The sequence below is a fragment of the Neopsephotus bourkii genome, unplaced genomic scaffold (genome assembly GCF_033783945.1).
Source record: "Neopsephotus bourkii isolate Nb327-2 ecotype Australia unplaced genomic scaffold, CSIRO-AGI_Nbou_v1 NB_245, whole genome shotgun sequence".
Lineage (NCBI taxonomy): Eukaryota > Metazoa > Chordata > Aves > Psittaciformes > Psittacidae > Neopsephotus > Neopsephotus bourkii.
Genome location: NW_026900755.1, coordinates 248,534 through 266,817, shown reverse-complemented (window position 1 = coordinate 266,817; position 18,284 = coordinate 248,534). Strand labels below are relative to the sequence as shown.

Sequence of the window (18,284 nt, the reverse complement as noted above, 5' to 3'; positions counted from 1 at the left end):
CTTTGATAACGGCTGGTTTTATAGGGCACCGGCCTGGACATTGGCATGTGGGAAAGGTTTATCGCACAGAGGCAAAAGGATGCTGGGGCACGAATTAGCAGGGCTCATTTGGAGAGCTTTAAACTAGATTCGAAGGGGGATGGGGTTGTAGCTGGGCTTGCCTCAGTGGGACAGCGCTCCGGAATTGATGAAGACTGGGAGGCCTCCTGTAATCCTAGGGTGAAATCGGTGTGCTCGGCTCGCTCCCTGAAATGTCTGTACACCAATGCGCGCAGCATGGGAAATAAGCAGGAGGAGCTAGAAACCTGTGTTAAGTCGGGAGATTATGACCTGGTGGCAATTACAGAGACGTGGTGGGACAGCTCACATGACTGGAATATAGTCATGGAGGGCTATGTCCTTTTCAGGAAAGACAGGCCAGCCAGGCGGGGTGGTGGGGTTGCTCTTTATGTGCGAGAGCAGCTACAGTGCGTTGAGTTCTGTCCGGGGACAGATGATGAGCGAGTTGAGAGTCTGTGGGTGAGAATTAAGGGGCAGGCTGGCAGGGGCGATACTGTTGTGGGGGTCTGTTACAGGCCACCGGATCAGGGTGAGGAAGTTGACGAGGCCTTCTACAGGCAGCTGACAGCGGCCTCACGGTCACAGGCCGTGGTCGTTGTGGGGGATTTTAACTTCCCTGATGTTTGCTGGAAGGACTACTCGGCAACCCAGCCGCAGTCCAGGAGGTTCCTCCAGTGTATGGATGATAACTTCCTCATGCAAATGGTGGATGAGCCAACCAGGAGAGGAGCGCTGCTGGATCTCATCCTCACTAACAAGGAGGGTCTGGTTGAAGGAGTGAAGGTTGAGGGCTGCCTTGGTTGCAGCGACCACGAGATGGTGGAATTCAGGATCTTGTGTGGTAGGGTCAGTAGAATAGCAAGTAGAATCGCAACCCTGGACTTTAGCAGGGCGAACTTTGGCCTCTTCAAGCAATTGCTAGGGGAAATCCCATGGGCTAGGCTGCTTGAAGGGAAAGGGGCCCAAGATAGTTGGTTGACGTTTAAGGACTGCTTTTTCCGAGCTCAAGATCGGAGCATCCCGACATGTAGGAAGTCAAGGAAGAGGGTCAGGAGACCTGCGTGGCTAAATAGGGAATTGCTGGGTATGCTGAAGTGGAAGAGAAGAGTTTACAGGTCATGGAAGGAAGGGCTGGCCACTTGGGAAGAATATAAGGCTTCTGCTAGAGGATGTAGGAAAGCAGCTAGGATGACTAAGGCCTCCTTGGAATTAAAGCTGGCGAGAGGGGTCAAGGACAGCAGAAAGAGCTTTTTCAAATACATGGCAGATAATATTAACACCAGAGGCAATGTAGGCCCGCTGATGAACGGGACGGGTGCCCTGGTGACAGAAGATACAGAGATGGCAGAGTTACTTAATGCCTTCTTTGTCTCTGTCTACTCTGCCGGAGGCAGTCCTGAAGAGCCCTGTACCACTGAGACCTCAGATGAAGACAGGTCAACGGAGCGGTCTGCCTTAGTCGATGAGGAATGGGTTAGAGACCAGTTGAGCAATCTGGACATCCATAAATCCATGGGTCCAGATGGGATGGACCCGCGGGTGCTGAGGGAACTGGCAGAGGTCATTGCTAGACCGCTCTCCATCATCTTTACCAAGTCTTGGGAAACGGGAGAGGTGCCTGAGGACTGGAGGAAAGCAAATGTCACTCCTGTCTTCAAAAAGAGCAAGAAGGAGGACCCAGGTAACTATAGACCAGTCAGCCTCACCTCCATTCCTGGGAAAGTGATGGAACACCTTATCCTTGGTGCCATCTTAAGGCATGTCAAGGATAAGAGGGTTATGAGGGGCAGTCAACATGGCTTCACCAAGGGGAAGTCATGCTTGACCAATCTCGTAGCCTTTTATGAGGAAATAACACGGTGGATGGATGACGGCAGAGCGGTGGATGTGGTTACCTTGACTTCAGCAAAGTGTTTGACATGGTCTCCCACAGCATCCTTGCAGCTAAATTGAGGAAGTGTGGTCTGGATGATCAGGTAGTGAGGTGGACTGTGAACTGGCTGAAGGAGAGAAGCCAGAGAGTTGTAGTCTATGGGGCGGAGTCTAGTTGGAGGCCTGTATCTAGTGGAGTGCCTCAAGGGTTGGTACTGGGACCAGTATTATTTAATATATTCATCAGTGATTTAGATGAGGGAATTGAGTGTACTGTTAGCAAGTTTGCTGATGACACTAAGCTGGGAGGGGTGGCTGACACGCCAGAAGTCTGTGCTGCCATTCGGCGAGACCTGGACAGGCTGGAGGGTTGGGCAGGGAGTAACTTGATGAAATATAACAAGGGAAAGTGTAGAGTCCTGCATCTGGGCAGGAACAACCCCAGGTTCCAGTACAGGTTAGGGAATGACCTGTTAGAGAGCAGTGTAGGGGAGAGGGACCTGGCGGTCCTGGTGAACGACAGGGTGACCATGAGCCGACACTGTGCCCTTGTGGCCAAGAAGGCCAATGGCATCCTGGGTTGTATTAGAAGGGGTGTGGTTAGTAGGTCGAGAGAGGTTCTCCTTCCCCTCTACTCAGCCCTGGTGAGACCTCATCTGGAATATTGTGTCCAGTTCTGGGCCCTTCAGTTTAAGAAGGACAGGGACCTGCTGGAGAGAGTCCAGCGCAGGGCAACTAAGATGATTAAGGGAGTGGAGCATCTCCCTTATGAGGAAAGGGAGCTGGGTCTCTATAGTTTGGAGAAGAGGAGATTGAGGGGTGACCTTATTAGTGCATATAAATATATAAAGGGGGAGTGTCACGAGGATGGAGCCAGGCTCTTCTCAGTGGCAAACAATGATAGGACAAGGGGCAGTGGGTACAAACTGGAACACAAGAGGTTCCACTTAAACTTGAGAAGAAACTTCTTATCAGTGAGGGTGACAGAACACTGGAACAGGCTGCCCAGGGAGGTTATGGAGTCTCCTTCTCTGGAGACATTCAAAACCCGCCTGGACACGTTCCTGTGTAACCTTATCTAGGTGTTCCTGCTCCGGCAGGGGGATTGGACTAGATGATCTTTTGAGGTCCCTTCCAATCTCTAACATACTGTGATACTGTGAAAAATGCAATTAAACCTAATAGGTGTGAGACAAAACAAAATATATTTATGCCATCTGTAGTTCAGGTGAAAAACTTCCTGTAGAATGCTCTCATTCGGAAAGGTCTTCAGAGACCTAAAGTGTGATTGGATAAATTAATAGAAGAAAAAAATGTGTTAAAAGCTTCAGTGAATTGTATATCATTGGGTGATATTCAATGAAAATTGAATCCTTATAAAATATCTCAACACCAAAAGTAGATGTATCTGTTACTGATTTTTAAAATTGGAAAGTAGTTGCATCCTTCAAACAAGAACGCAAGCTGAAGGCAAGAGCACAATAAGATATAAATGAGACTAGAACGTGGTCCATGGTACTGAGCAAGTACTAATGCAGGTCACCTGTGGCTATTCTATTGCTGCCTGGGATTGTTAGCTGAGTTTGGGTGTTGTTGCGCAAGCACTTTGCAAATGTGAACTTGGGAACTTGGGAACTGATTAGACAAGACAAATTTATTGCCTTTACAGACTGGCTGTCAGCATTCAAGGAAGTTGACTTTAAACTTGGTTGCTCAAACTGGCAGCTTTACCTAGCTTTCTTGGCCCTCATTAAGTTCTCAAACACAAGACTGCTCTTCCTCTCTTTAAGTACTTACTTGTCAACTACCCAACAAAACAAAAGTATATATTAACAACTTTTTTTTTAACCCTGTAGATAACTTACTCCATGTTACATGACAGTAGCAGAGACTACACATATTTTCACTTGGACTCACAGACAGGCTCAATATACACCGCCTCAGTGTTTGATAGAGAGAAGAAAGTGTCCTATCTTCTAGAAGTCAAGTCAGTAGATGGCTCTGAGTCAGCTCGACCTGGAAAGCATGGGAAGCCAAACTCTGGTAAGAGACAGATGTCTGTGACAGGGATGATTTTACCTGGATTTGTCTCTGAAAACAGAAGCTTGAAATGCCAAAGTAAGACATTCATTGCCTTTTTTTTTTCAAGTGTACTTGTGAAAGAATGTCTATTGTTGTGGTTTTAGGTTGGTTCTGGTTTTCTTTTTTATTGTTTGCTGTGCAACAGTTGTGTCGGAGCTGGAAGAGGTATTTTATATGATGAGCAAGTAAGTTTTTTGTCCCGGAATTGAAACTAGGGCTTCATAGGTAGAGTATAGAGAGTATTTCCCAGCTGTTAAAGATGCACCCATTATCCTTAGGATATAGCTGTTTGGGTAGTAAAAGTGTTTTTCAGAGCACTGCACAAGGTACTGTGTTCAGTCTAAAGTAGTTATGAAGTATGAAGCGGGAAAGTTCAGGGTAGAAAATCCCATCCTCAGTTGATGGGTGTGCTTAAAGACAGACTTAAAATTCGGCCTTTTTGGCTTCAGGACAAAAAGTTATGACTAAAAACTGTACGATTGCCGTATTAGTCATCAATTATTCACATATTATCTTTTTAAACATATTGGATGCGACATTCATTTGATATCCAAGTGCTTTTGAGTAATGTTGGTATATATATGGCCCACAACCCTAAGGGTTTGTTTTGGTATTGTCTGCATATTCATCTTCATTTAGTGTGTGCCTGGACAGCTTAAGAAATTGTAGCTGACAGACATGGAACAGATGAGTGTTTTAATCTCTTGTTTCTTGCTTCTCTAGACACTGCCTATGTGTGCATTTTTATCAGTGATGTGAATGATAACAAGCCTGTGTTCACTCAGAGTGTCTATGAAGTAAATGTGGATGAAGACCAGGATGTGGGCTCAACTATCATTACAGTCAGTGCTACTGATGAAGATGAAGGTGAAGTATTGGGATTTGCAATAGCTGTGTCTAAAATATTAATGAGTTAATTTGAGCAGACCAAGACATAGTTAGTGGTGTTAGAAAGGAAAATGTCGTTTTGTCTCTAGATTTTTAAACTTCTTTAAGTGTGAACTGGTTGGGCATGAACATTAGTTCATAATGGAGCTGTGAGGCAGAAGTCAAATAACTCTTATTTCAGGAGGCAATGCATTAATGTGGGATGATGGGGAATAATTTCTGTGCCAGCAAATACAAATTTATAATAGTTCATATAATTTTCTTATAAATGAGCACCAATAAAAATGTCCTGGTTAACTAGAACAAATCAGACTTTATTTCAGTGGGATTCATTTGCTTTCTCTATAGACAGTATATTTGTGTTCTCTTTTTTTTTCTTTCTTTGTATGCATTCTCATATTTGAGTCTAGACTTCCTAGAATGAGTCCTGAATGGTTCTATGGTATGAAGTGTTTTATGATAACTCACTATTACATGCTGGGTGTTAGCAAATAAGAATTTGTCTTTTTGGTCCCATAGCCTTGGCCAGTCATATTGATCCTTCAGTGAATTTGAGGGATCATAAGTAAAAGCAGAGTTAATACTTCATTGCAAAGACACAAATTACAGTTGGACATACCAGAATTGAAAATGCTGGTAAGTAATCTGACATAGCTGCATGTTTTAAAAGACCACAAAGCTGTAATACCAAAAATAAGTTCTTGTATCATTTGTACTTCCTCTTAATATCCCATGTTTCATCTGCTTCAAGAAATGTGTGTTTTCTGACACTGTTGGTAATTGACAGGAACAAATGCTAAATTACGGTATCAGATCACATCTGGGAACACAGGAGGAGTCCTTGGTGTAAAATCAGAAACAGGAGCCATTTATATTGCCCAACCACTGGATTATGAAGAAACAAAAATGTATGAGATTCGCATGTTGGCATCTGATGGGAAATGGGAAGACTATGCAGTTATAATCATCAATGTCATGAATAAAAATGATGAGATTCCAGTTTTCTCTATCAATGAATACTATGGAAGTATAACTGAGGAACTGGATGGATTACCAGTCTTTGTACTTCAGGTAGTACATATATAGAAAGATTATAATATTTCAGTGAAAGTTCACAGATTACTAGGGTAAAATTATGTTAATCATCCAAAACAGATATATTAATGAAATTTACTTTCACTGAGGTTTTTTTTTTTGTCAGTGGAAGAAGAGAAATGGACTTTTATGGAAAAGTAATTGCTAGGATATTAAGTAGAAAATAAGCAGGATAGCTCAAAATCCTAAAAAGTGATCCAAAAATGTAAACCATTAACATTTTAAAGTAGCTATCAGAATAGCATAATCAAATCACCTCTAAAAATATGAAAAATAAAATATGATTTTAGTATTGAATATCTACCTTCTTATTGTGGTACAAAGCACATTTACCTACCTGCATTGTCCCTCAGCCACCTCTCATTTGCCAGTCTTCTGGCATGCACATGCTAAGAACATATTACCTACTTTTGATTGGACTCCTTCAGACTGTAGGAACACCTAGAATATAGTGCAGTATTTACGTATTTTATAATCTCCATGTCCTTGTTGTCAACACTTTTGTAGGTTATGGCAAATGATCCCGATAGTGATGTGGATGAAGCGGATTTGAGATACTCATTGCATGGGCATGGCGCATCTGATATTTTCACAATAGATGAGAAAACGGGTAGCATTTACTCCAACAAGAAGCTGGATCGAGAAGAGAGAGCACTGTGGAGATTTGTTGTATTGGCTACGGATGAAGGTGGAGGAGGACTTACAGGATTTGCTGATGTAATTATTAACGTGTGGGATATAAATGACAATGCACCCATGTTCACATGTATGCCTGATGATTGCAACGGGAATGTCTTTGAAAATTCTCCTGCAGGCACGTTAGTCATGGAAATGGGTGCTGTTGATTGTGATGATCCAAATGTAGGTCTTAATGCTGTCCTGACCTACAGGATAACAGAGAATGTAAGAAATGAGTTTGGTGCTGACATGTTTAATATCAACGTTGATACTGGTACGATCTATGTAGCAGGGGGAATGCTAGACAGAGAAAGGACTGAAAATTATTTTCTTACTGTTGAAGCTAGAGATGGAGGAGGGCTACCAGGAACTGGCACTGCCACTGTCTGGATTGCTGACATCAATGATCACGTACCTAAATTCACAAAAAAGGTGTGGCAGGCAGTAATTCCTGAAAACACTGCCATCGACTCAGAAGTGGTGCAGGTGTGTGCTACAGATGCAGATTTTGGGGAAAATGCTGACTTAATATTCAGTATCATAAGGGGAGACCCAGATCAGAAGTTTTATATTGGGAATGACAAAGCACGACAGTGTGCCGCTATTCGACTGAAAAAAAGATTGGATTTTGAGAATGCACATGAAAGGCAGTTTAATCTTACTATTGCAGTGGAAGATCTTGATTTTTCTAGTATTGCAGTGTGCCTGATTGAAGTTGAAGACTCTAATGACCACAGCCCAGTTTTCCTTTCCCGGTTTATTCAGACAAGCCCTTTCTTTGAAAACATGCCTGTAGGTACTACAGTGACCACACTGAGAGCTACAGATGAGGATTCTGGTTTGAATGGGAACATTATATATTCTATACAGTCAGATTCGGATCCTATGAGACAGTTTGCAGTTGACCAATATGGTCATTTGGTTGTGGCAAACACACTAGACCATGAAGTCATTCAGAAATACAGTTTAATTGTCCAAGCTTCAGATCAAGGGACACCTGCGCGCACTGGAAGCGTTACAGTTCTGATTAACTTGCTTGATGTTAATGACAATGGACCAAGGTTTGAGGCACCGTATATGCCTGTAGTTTGGGAAAATACACTGAAGCCTGAAATAGTGTCAATGAACCGTACATCAAAACTGCTGCATGCATTTGATCCAGACAGTGAGGAAAATGGGCCACCCTTCATGTTTTCATTACCACCAGATTATCAGAGTTCTTTGGATTTTTCTCTTACTGACAACAGGAATAACACGGCAACTGTAACTGCTTTGAGGTCCTTTGACAGAGAAAAGCAGAAGGTGTTTCATCTGCCAGTAGTTATAACAGATAGTGGGATTCCAGCTATGAGCTCTACAAACACCCTAACTATAACAATTGGTGATGAAAATGACAACTGCCATGAATCTGGCCATAAGGAAGTCTATGTGTACAGTTACAAAGGTAAGTACTATCTGGATATTGTATCAGATTCATGAATATAGTACAATTCAACCATAATTTCTCTCTTGCACTTCTAATTTTTTTAATGGTTTACATATTTCAAAACTGAGACTCCAGTTCTGTAAACTAATAAATCAAGTGGAATGAGTAAAGTATATGTGCAGACCCTGGTATGTAAAAAATCATCTCCCAGGAAACTGTTAGCTGCAGACAAGTATATATTGCACTTGCAGAAAAAGCAGTATTTTTTTAAACTAATAAAATCTGTTTTCCAGTCACTAGTTTTCACCTGCACAGAGGAGCTTTTTTGTGTGTGAACCCATGATTGGGGAAGCATCTGATGCTGAGAGATCTGGAGCTGAGAATGGCAGAACTGAAGCAACTGTAAGAAATAGAGGGTGATAGATGAGCCCTACCCAGAAATCTCAGAGCAGTCCCACTGCCACTTGGACAGCCACTGTATGGCTGAGCAGGATAGAAATCCTGAAGAAGGAGGTTTTGTGCTGTCTTTTTTCCAAGAGAAAGCTGGGTTGGTGCTTTTTTAGCTAAAGAATAATCACTGGGATGCAATAAGTGACTCCTTCCTGGGGCACGTAGTCTTTGGACTGGAAAAAAGATGATGCTGCTCTTCTGGAGTTGTGCACAGTACTGAGTTCATGAAATACTCGCAGGAGAGCTGCTCTGTGATAGCAGCAGCAATACTGTGAGTTTTAAGGTTGTAGTGGGAGAGAGCAGAGCAAATACATCCATTACATGAATGCCTTACAATTTCTAAGAGTAGGTAGAGGATGAACATTTAGATAATATTTTCTAAAAATTGTCTTTAATTACTTTTTTCCAAAGTTATTTGTAAAAATTGACCTTAAATAGTCCTGAATAATAGAACTTACTAAGCATGGTTCGTTACACTTTTCCCCAAATACTCTGTCCCTTATAGACTTGGCTGTATCTTGGTCATCCTTGCATTATCACTATTACTCATAAATATTAGAGAAGATTAATCTATAGAAGGTATTCTTGCAGTGAGTTATTTTTGCTGAATTCAGTGTACCTAAAAGAGAAAAAGATGTGACCAGTTCTAGTGTAGAAATGAGAGAATGAAGTTCCTAGGGTGGATTGGCTCCAGATTTGAGCCTTAAAACGTTTCTCATGTTGCTGGATCTTGGCTGTAGAATTAAAAGGTCTCTTTCCCTGGAGTTAAAAGGTCTCTTTCTCTGGAGTTGCTTCTTTTGCTGTTTTAGAACAGTGGCCTGGATGTTTCACTGCAGTGTCAGCCCACAGGGGTCTGAGTAAAGTGCCAAGACCTGGCACAGCCTGGTGGCTTCTTGCCCATTTCCTTTCCTCTGTCTTGGCCTTTTCTCCCAGATGCACCCCATGAGATGGTATCCCTCTTTTGCTGGATTCCAGTTGTGTGACACTGGAAAAAATAGAGTAGCAATGAAACATGTGGGTGTTAACTTCTGATGTGGTGATTTTTTTTTTTTTTTTATAATTTTTATTTTTTTGCCTGAGAATTGTATATAGAGTTGTATTTATTTATCATTCTGTTGTTATTTTGTGGTGGTCTCAGCTTTTCTTCTTTCATGTGACATCCAAGTGTGCTCATGTTTCCAGAACTGGCAGAAATAATATGACAGGCTATGCATTATTTTAAGAATCTTGGATCATAACCATCACCAAATTGAGCAGGAAACTGAAAATAATAAATGCAGTAATGAATGTGGCAGAATACAAAGTGCACTGAAAACCAGAAATTCAATGCAGATTCATTATAATTTATCTCAACAGGAAAATGGTCAACAGCAGTGCTTGGGGAAGTGTTTGCACCAGATCAAGATGACTGGGACAATAAAACATTTCTCTCTGAAGGAAAAATGCTGAAGTGAGGATTGTACTTGTGTCAAAATGAGTAATATGCTTCTGTAATTATTTTGCTCACTCTGTATTTCTCCATGTACCGGATGCGCATAAAGCCAGGGTTATTGAGTGTATTAAGGAATGTACCTCTGAATGCTCTTTTTCTTTTTTAATTGGGTAACTAGATATTAAGAAATTAATGCAGGAAATATTGTTTTCAAGAGAATGCAGGATCACACCATGATGTTGATTTTTAGTCAGATGTCATCATTAATTTATTTGAAAATGTGTATTCTGTAAGATCAGATTTAAAAATACGCAGAGTTTTTAATACTTGCATTCAAATGTTAGAGTTAGTGGAATACAAATCCCAAAAGTAAAAGTCAGAATGGAATCATTTCATCAAATCTGAGGGGAATTTGGTCATCTCCTTTAATGGCTAAATTTACAATTGCATGTGAAGACCATGACTCAGATTACTGGAGTTTTTTCTGTTAATGTAAATGTTGAATTGGATCCCTAATACCTACTTGTATATTATTTGTTCGTATCATCAAGTGAGATGGCATATAGTATAATCGTATGCTGTTTGAAATACAGAAAGTGGATGTGAATATCAGTGTGAATTGTTGTGTCTGCTGTGAATAAGAGTTTAAGAGCTTTATGTAGGCCAAAATTGAAGGCTTACTTTCTGTCTGTCAACAGCCCCTGGATCTGTTTCCATGTTAAGAGGTTATTGTTCTGCAGTAGTGGTCATGGAATAAATAGTTCCATCTTTACTGATTACTGTCCCTTGGAGGTGGCAAATGAAGATGGTATCAGAGACTTCATACAGAGCCTAACCTGTTCCAGATGGATGATTATGGTGAACCCCATGGTTCCACTACACACTGCTTTCATTCAAGTCTGGGAAGGTCTGGGGATTGGAAGTGGCAGAAACATCTTTTTATAAACTCTACAGATTGTCATTTCTGAATTTAGGTGTTTCTGGTTCTTTTCTGCTGTTGTTTGCTAATCCACTTAAGTTTTGATACTATAGCCTTCATAGTAACATTTAAGGTTTTGTAAATAATGAATAAAAGTAAGTGCTCAGTTTTATTTTATTAAAGGTTCCTAATTAAAGGTTTATGTCTAGGTCTTTCAGATTAAATCAGAAGACCGGTTCTTTGATGATGGTGGATAGCGCTCCTCAAGGAATGTACAACTTAAAAGTTAGGGTTTCTGATGGAATTTGTCCTGATGTTATATCTACAGTACAAATCCATGTTCAAGAGCTGGAAAATGAAGCTATTCAAAACTCAGCTGCTGTGTATCTGTCAGGTTAGTATTATTTGCTGGTGAGAATTAGTTATTAGTATTATTTGCTCTTTCTATAACTGAATGTTTATGTGATGTAGGTGGTGTTATGTCAATACTTAATTTACTTATCACCATAGGGAACTTCCCAGTATGTTTCAGTATTGTTAAATAAGAAATTGAGAAACTAACCTGTGGTCTCCCAGCATTTCATGTTTTCAAACTCAGCTATCACAGCAGAGGAGTTCATAAGGAGAGATGAACATGGCAAAACGAGACATGGCAAGTTCAAGGAATTACTAGCAAAGATTTTACTCACTAAATCCAGTGATGTCATGGTCTTCAGTGTGATGAACATTGACGGAAAACAGATAGATGTAAGATTTGCAGTCCGTGATGGCTCAGCATATTACAGACCTGAGAAACTGCATGCGGAGATGGCAGCATTTAAAAACGAGGTATATTCTCTAGGATTATTATGTGTCTGTCTAATTCACCCAGATACTGAGTGTGTGGGATACATATCCCAAACCTCAGTGGAAGAATATGCTACATCTACAGATAAGGGGCTTTTTTCTTCAGTCAGGACAAAAACACTTCTTAGGCTAGCACTTAATTCAAGCTTTCTCCCTTTTCCTTAGTCCTACACATACAGTTATAATACAGTTGCACTAACTTCTGGTTCAGTAAGTATAACATCTTTTTAGTCGCAGAAAGATGGTTCTCCATTCCTATTATGGTACAGTTGCCTGTGTTTTCTCCAGTTAGTGTTTCATTGTGTAATCTGTCAAGAGTTTTGAATATGAAGTCAGAATACCTAGAAGACAAAGTGGTATTGTGGTATAGAGAATGTCTTGAAAATGACAGCTTTTTAGATGTTCCAGATGCTGATGAAAATACCCAAAGCATCAACTTGTGGTTAGACACTTAGAGTAGAGGCTTGATACCAACCAGATGGAAATCCTATTTTAGAAAGAAATGGCACTCCATATTAAAAATCCTGCTAGAAGGAACATGCAGGTTGGAAGAACAGTTAAAACAGATCAGCGACATTGACTCAACCAATTCTGCGATTGTATTTAACTCACCAAAAGACAACTTTAAATACAAACTGACACCCTCCCCCAACTTTTTTTTCCTGTTATAATGGGAAGAGGGTTCTTGAATATAAGCTGTTTTCTTCACCTTCCAGATGTACCTTAAATGTTCTACTTGTTTACTGGATGCTGCATGTCCTGTAACTCAAGTTACCCAGACACTACACCAGTCTATCTTGGCCCCACTTCTGTTTTTTGTAGTTCTTCAGATCTTGGTTTCACTGAAGGCTGCAGCTGTTGCTGAATAGATACTAAAGCTGCTGCCTTGAACAAGGGCAAGATGCCACTGCTCTACTTGTACCTTTCCCTGGACAAGGCAGTAGTTTATGTAATTTGTGTAATTACGGACATGTAATTTATAATTTTTGGATATATTTGGGTTTAATACCGGTCTTGTTCAACATCTTTGTCGGTGACATGGACAGTAGGATTGAGTGCACCCTCAGTAAGTTTGCCGATGACACCAAGCTGTGTGGTTCGATTGATACGCTGGAGGGGAGGAATGCCATCCAGAGGGACCTTGACACGCTTGTGAGGTGGGCTGATGCCAACCTCATGAAGTTTAACCATGCCAAGTGCAAGGTCCTACACCTGGGTGGGAGCAATCCCAGGCACAGGTGCAGGTTGGGCAGAGAAGAGATTCAGAGCAGCCCTGTGGAGAAGGACTTGGGGGTGCTGGTCAACGAGAAACTTAACACGAGCCAGCTTCAGTGTGTGCTCACAGCCCAGAAAGCCAACCATGTCCTGGGCTGCAGGAGGTGATCCTGCCCTTCTACTCTGCTCTCGTGAGACCTCACTTGGAGTATTGTGTGCAGTTGTGGTGTCCTCAACATAAAAAGGACATGGAACTGTTGAACAAGTTCAGAGGAGGGCCGTGATGATGATCAGGGGACTGGAGCACCTCCCATATGAAGATAGGCTGAGAAAGTTGGGGCTGTTCAGCCTGAAGAGGAGAAGGCTGTGTGGGGACCTCAGAGCAGTCTTCCAGTATCTGAAGGGGGCCTATAAGGATGCTGGGGAGGGACTCTTTATTAGGGACTGTAGTGATAGGACAAGGGGTAACAGGTTCAAACTTAAACAGAGAAAGTTCAGATTGGATATAAGGAGGAAGTCCTTTACTGTAAGGGCGGTGAGGCACTGGAATGGGTTGCTGAGGGAAGCTGTGAATGCTCCATCCCTGGCGGTGTTCAAGGCCAGGTTGGACAAAGCCTTGGGTGACATGGTTTAGTGTGAGGTGTCCCGACCCATGGGAGGCAGGTTGGTACTAAATGATCTTGACATCCTTTTCAACCCTAACTATTCTATGATTCTGTGATAATCGGTGGTACATCTTATGAAGGTTTGTTCCTGAAGAGACAGCAGCACTTGACATAGATGTGAATATGGTCGGGTTAGCTGATTCTGGGAACCAAGCAGAAATATCTTAACTTGCCACCTGCCTACACCTTGGTGTATCTTCAACAGTTGTGTGGATTTTGAGACTCATCAGAATGACCAAGTAGGAAATGGCAGAGACATACAGTATTCATGAAGCATAATGACTTCTTCTTTTGCATATTTATTGAATGAATATTGCAAAAATAATGCAGAAAACAGGTTTAAAATATTCTATGCCATAATGTATGGCAGGTGAATTCATCAAAGTGGTAACAACAGGATTGCTTCACATATTTTAATGAAAAATATGTTTGTATTAATTGTATATAACCTTTCAATATTTAATGAATAGCTTTAGTGAATAATCACCAATAATTTAGAGAAAACCAATCGTAGCTGGAGAATTTCTTTGGTAGATTTTGTACATATGTTTACCTATAAATACTGAAAATAAGTAATTAGCACTGGAATTATTCATTGAATTGCTAAATAAATAATATGTTTGCATTACCTCCTTGGGATATAGCTTTATAACAACTATTTTTATTTAGCAAGGAAATAATCCATTGTAATACGATGCTGGAGCCAAGGTTGCTTATATACACTGTGTTTTTTTCTGTAATGGTATTATATAGCTATCTAAATGTCTGTTATGAACTATTGACTAATGGTGATAGATGTGGGCAGCAGAGGCCAGGCTACATTGACAGGATGCCTCATGTCTTTATAAAGTATATTTTATTGCCTCTGGGGACATGTTTTTCGATACAAGTTAGGATATTTGAGGCTATGGTGAGAATTGATTATAAAGGTCAAAGTTCTTACAGTGGTGAATTGAGATGACTATCAGTGGGAAAAACAGGAGTGCTTTAGTATTTATGTATTTATTTTCATAATTTCAAGGCTTATTTTGGAGATATTTATGATTTGAAAAAAACCCCAAACCACCCCAAATACTAAATGTATAAATAGAGTCTGAGTCTGATCTACTGTTAGTTTTACATTTGTATACCTCAGTGTATACCTCTGTGACAGTAGTGAGAGCTCTTGTGTTTGGCTGTTTGAGCTTTAAGGTTCAACCCCAATTAATGATAAAAGCAATAAACTAGCAAAAGGGATACTAGAATAGCTAGAATAAGATACCATATCCAGTTGACTTCATTTTGTTTCAGACAGTTTGACTTTAAATGTAAGTTTATAGGTCACAATCAGGAACCAGTAGACAGAATCCTAATTGCTACAAAGTCGTGATGTCAGGTGCTGCTTGTGGACATTGTTATTGCAAGCAGCTCAGCCCTGCATTCTTCTGTGGCTGTGTTCTTCTGTGTGAGAGAAGGTAAGAAATAATACCTGGGTGTAACTCATGAGGAAGAATTTTTATCCTGGCTTGAGCTAGAACATGCTATCACAGTGCAGAGAAGTGTGACACAGACATCACAGATCAGAAGGTGGAGTCTCAAATGTTCTCAGAGCTTTGATCCTTGGAAATAACGTTAGTTGCCCAGTACAGATTTAACATGCTCACAGGCAATCATGTCAGTGAATAGGTTTTTAGGAAATACTGCTACTGTAATTTTTTTTAATTTTTCCTATATTTGGCAAATCATTTCTTTTGCCTTTATACTCAGGAATGTTATTAATTTACACTCAAGAAACTAAAGCATTCCATGAAGTCTGCAATGGCTTAGACTTTTGAGAAATGAAGGAGTAAGTAAAAGCCTTTGTTGTGATGAGACTGGCGATGTGTTAAACTCTATTTTCTCCTAGGTCCAGTCAGCTTTACAGCTGAGCATTTCACAGATCAATGTAGATGAATGTAGGAGTTCAAACTGCAGCGAGGGCAGTGGCTGCACAGACTACCTTGCTGTGAGTGACATCCCAACAGTGGTTGATACGGGAAGTGTGTCGTTTGTGTCACTAACGACCACCACCGATGCAGTCTGTATCTGCTCAGCTCGGGACCGAGTTCATCACTCATGTTCCTCCTACCCTCAAAGCCCTTGTCTCAATGATGGGGTGTGTATTGACACTTTGAATGGTTACAGGTGAGGAAACTTGCACTGCAGGTTCTCATGCCTCTTTTTCTTTCTATTTTCAATGGGTTGAGTAGTGCTTACAAGGTCCAGGTCTAAAAGGTCATAAATGTCTTTCCGACTTAAGGAGAAGTGAAAAACCCCACTAGTGCACTGGAGGGTAAACCTAGTGACAACTGAGTCTTTAGTAGTGGCCCAGTAACAGTGCTGTAGTCCTGAAATGGGTGCATATAGTGTGTGAGTAAGAAAAAAAACCCTGGGGAAAACCAGTGGTATGATTAATGTGTCATTTTTTAAAAGCACCTAATTCAGCATGAAGGAATGGGAAGTGCGCTCTGGTTTGGCTGGTTGGTTGGTTGTTCTTCTTTTCCAGAAGAGTAATAACTGACCAATTGATGTTTGGTATTCTGTGTTAATTACTTACCTATGGAAATAATTCATGGTTCTCCAAAACATGGCCTCAAAAATGCCCTTTTTTTTTTTTAATGGCGTTAGTGTATCAGATCAATATGCTTTGTATCCTTTCAGTATTTTAATGATTGCCAGGCAGCCTTGAGATTGCTAAAGTCTTTATTGTTTCACTGCTTTTTTTTTTTTTTTTTTACTGTGATTTAAGGGCTACATTTGTTGCATATAAAACAAGCAAGCAAAAAAGTTTGAACAGTGGGGAATTTTGACTGTTTGTTGTGTTTGTGCTCTTTCAGATGTCTTTGTCCTGCTTCATTTCACGGACCAGACTGCCAGCAGACAAAGCACAGTTTCCATGGAAATGGTTATGCATGGTTTCATCCCATCAGGCCTTGTTTTGAAAGCTCACTCTCTCTTGAGTTTATTACCGTTGTTCCAGATGGACTTTTACTGTACAGTGGTCCTTTATCAAATCCAGAACCTGCGAGTACAGAAAACTTCATTGCAATAGGTACTTCTGCAAAAGTGTGTGCAAAAAATGAATGTCTTTTGGGAATGGTTTTCCTGTGAGCAGTGTAGTAGTTAGAGTATGAATTCTGTCTTTCCGTCTTGTAAGAAAATTTATTTCCTGGTTTCAGAATTTTTTGAAACAAGTCCTACTAAGTCTTTCTCCTTTGAAGTCTATTTCTGTAGCCTGCACCTATGGTTTTAGGTCCATTGCTGAGTAGTAGAAATCAAGGGGAGAACAAAATAGACAGATTCATATATATGTAAAAAAATACTCCCCCAGGAAAAGTGTAGTGCTATGAAGGAATTAGGGACTTTGAAGATGGGTATTACATGATTAATGAAGTCTTAGTCGCATGTAATTCTTACGTAGTTTGGTGAGAAAAGAAATACACTTCAACTGCTTTCAGTCTCGGGGCATTTTTGCATGTTTTAAAAAACAGGCAGTGGTTTTGATGGATGAATCCAGCTCCATTGTGCCACCATAGGAAAATCTGTACACAAGTTGAACTCATTCTGTTGACACAAATTTAAAAGGTTACTACTGCTTATTTTATAATATAAATATATTATAAATATATATATATACTTATATATATAATAAAATATATATATATAAAAAATATATATAAATATATAATTTATTGTATATAATATACAAGAAGCACAATATGGTTGGCATTTTTTATTTTCCTAATTAATTGAAAGGTAATACTGGATATTGTTAATAATTTACCTCATTTTTGCTTTGTTTAGCAGTTACTTGTCTGTATGAATAGGAGAAGGAGTAAAACCTGCATGTATTCATAGACTAGAATAGTTGGAAAGGGACTTAAGATCATCTATTTCCAAACCCCGTGCCTGCGAGGGACACCTCACACTAAACTATGTCATGAAAGTCTCTGTCCAGCCTGGCATTTAACACCGTCAGGGATGGAGCATTCACAACTTCCCTGGGCAGCCCTTTCCACTGCCTCACCACCCTCACAGGAAAGAACTTCTTCCTTATATCCAGTCTAAACTTCCCCTGTTAAAGTTTTAACCCGTTACCCCTTGTCCTATCACTACAGTCCCTAATGAAGAGTTCCTCCCCAGCATCCTTACAGGCCCCCTTCAGATACCGGGAGGCTGCTATGAGGTCCCCACGCAGCCTTCTCTTCTCCAGGCTGAACAGCCCCAACTTTCTCAGCCTATCTTCATACAGGAGGTGCTCCAGTCCCCTGATCATCATCATGGCCCTCCTCTGGACTTGTTCCAACAGTTCCATGTCCTTTTTATGTTGAGGACACCAGAACTGCACACAGTGCTCAAAGTGAGGTCTCACGAGAGCAGAGTAAAGGGGCAGGATCACCTTTGACCTGCTGGTCACGCTCCTTTTGATGCAGCCCAGGATACGGTTGGCTTTCTGGGCTGTGAGCGCACACTGAAGCTGGCTCGTGTTAAGTTTCTTGTTGACCGGCACGCCCAAGTCCTTCTCTGCAGGGCTGCTCTGAATCTCTTCTCTGCCCAACCTGTAGCTGTGCCTGGGATTGCTCCGACCCAGGTGTAGGACCTTGCACTTGGCATGGTTAAACTTCATGAAGTTGGCAT

At 40.8% G+C, this 18,284-nt stretch overlaps 1 protein-coding gene across 1 annotated transcript in view; it reads left to right on the top strand.

Annotated features, from left to right (window-relative positions):
- The window catches only part of LOC133208185 (neural-cadherin-like), a 64,357-nt gene that overhangs the window by 32,345 nt on the left and 13,728 nt on the right, over positions 1-18,284 (top strand). The window contains 9 exon segments of the mRNA XM_061345887.1: positions 3,789-3,975; positions 4,738-4,881; positions 5,690-5,973; positions 6,505-8,119; positions 9,908-10,001; positions 11,112-11,296; positions 11,501-11,730; positions 15,514-15,791; positions 16,484-16,698. Of these exon segments, the coding sequence (XP_061201871.1) occupies positions 3,789-3,975; positions 4,738-4,881; positions 5,690-5,973; positions 6,505-8,119; positions 9,908-10,001; positions 11,112-11,296; positions 11,501-11,730; positions 15,514-15,791; positions 16,484-16,698 (3,232 nt within the window).